The sequence below is a fragment of the Cyprinodon variegatus genome, unplaced genomic scaffold (genome assembly GCF_000732505.1).
Source record: "Cyprinodon variegatus isolate N-32 unplaced genomic scaffold, C_variegatus-1.0 Scaffold195, whole genome shotgun sequence".
NCBI classification, from domain to species: domain Eukaryota; kingdom Metazoa; phylum Chordata; class Actinopteri; order Cyprinodontiformes; family Cyprinodontidae; genus Cyprinodon; species Cyprinodon variegatus.
This window is the reverse complement of record NW_015150648.1, coordinates 656,386-657,926: the sequence shown is the minus strand read 5'-3', so window position 1 is coordinate 657,926 and position 1,541 is coordinate 656,386. Positions and strand designations below refer to the sequence as shown.

At 51.8% G+C, this 1,541-nt stretch overlaps 1 protein-coding gene across 1 annotated transcript in view; it reads left to right on the top strand.

Annotated features, from left to right (window-relative positions):
• The first annotated feature begins 434 nt into the window (after window positions 1-434).
• gpr137b (G protein-coupled receptor 137B) overlaps window positions 435-1,541 on the top strand; it is a 13,488-nt gene continuing 12,381 nt past the window's right edge. The window contains exon 1 of the mRNA XM_015379567.1: window positions 435-1,080. Coding sequence (XP_015235053.1) covers window positions 700-1,080 — 381 coding nt within the window. The 5' untranslated portion in view covers window positions 435-699. The remainder of the gene's footprint in view (window positions 1,081-1,541) is intronic.

The window sequence follows — 1,541 nt, the reverse complement described above, 5'->3', positions numbered from 1 at the left end:
TTTATCCACTATACCTTTTATCTAGAAATTATGGATGCTTGAATATATTCATCTATTTGTTAGCAAAGGCTCTTGGAAGATATAGTTTATTTAGAAAACATGGATGTTATTTTGCTCTTTAATTTTCCTGTTGGAGCAGTGTAGATTGTGAGGTTTTGGTGCCATTCTACTTTCGGCCACCCCTCAGTGTATATTGGTTGGTGCCTGGCCACCCTTATAAAAACATTCTGGCAACGCCTCTGGCAGGTTTGGGGCCCCAGGTGGTTCCCTACTTTTTCTGTATGGTAAGTCTGCCCCTGAATGAGGGTGAATCCATGGAGGAGCCCTGATGTGCCCTCCTGGGATCAGCGCCGCGCTGGGAAGCACCCTCACAGGGTTAAAGGTACAGGACTGTGCGTCAGCTGGTGCGTAAAGAGAAGTGGGCGGGGCCGGCTGGTCCTGGAAACCCGCTGCAGTTCTCCGCATCATCATCTCTTGTCATGTGCCTCTCAGGCTGTCTCTGAATCCACTGCAGGAAGCTGGAGCTGTTTCCTTCCCCGCTGCGCGCCTCTGCTCCCTGACAGCCGCTCCAGCCGCCCTGCTTTCTTCCTGCTTCTCCGGGTTTCCTCCCCTCGGCTCCGGCCTGGGAGCCAGAGAGGCAGGGCGAACACCTCCTCCATCTATCTGTCTCCCCTCAGAGAAACCAAAGAGCTTTTTCTCATGGAGGCCCCGGCGGAGGAGAAGGAGCCGTCACCGATGGAGCAGCCCCTGCCTCTGCCCACCCTGAGCCCAGCCGTGCCCCCCTTTGTGACTCTGGGACTGACGGTGGTTTACACCGTCTTTTACTCGCTCCTCTTCATCTTCATCTACGTCCAGCTCTGGTTGGTGCTGCGGTACCGACACAAGCGCTTCAGCTACCAGACTGTGTTTCTGTTCCTGTGCCTGCTGTGGTCGGCCCTGCGCACCGTGCTCTTCTCCTTCTACTTCAGGAACTTTGTCACGGCGAACACGCTGGGGCCATTTCCCTTCTGGCTGCTCTACTGCTTCCCGGTCTGCCTGCAGTTCTTCACGCTCAGCCTCATGAACCTTTACTTTGCACAGGTGAGTAACCGGGATCAGTCCTCTGCAGGGCTGCAGGAGTATTGCTGCATTCATAGGTCTGCAGGTTGGCAGCATGCATGGTCGGGTAATGGGCACTGAGCCTTATTATTGGCTCAGGTTTAGCAGTCATCCTGAGCTATAGGTTCCTGCAGCCAGAGGCGTAGCCAGAAAATTTTTATTAGGGTGGCCAGGCACTCACCAATGTACACTGACGGGGGCGGAAAGCAGATAGGCACCAGAACCTCATGGTCAATCTTGTTAATGTTCCAACAGGAAAATTAACGAGCAAAACATCCATATTATCTAATTAAATACTAACTATACTTTCCTACAGCCTTTGCTAACAAATAGACGCATATATTTAACCTATTAACATCCGCCTCATTTTGGGTAATCTGTAACCTGACTCCGCCAGATGGATTTGCTCCGCATATCCATCTGGAAACCCTCTGTTGAAGTAA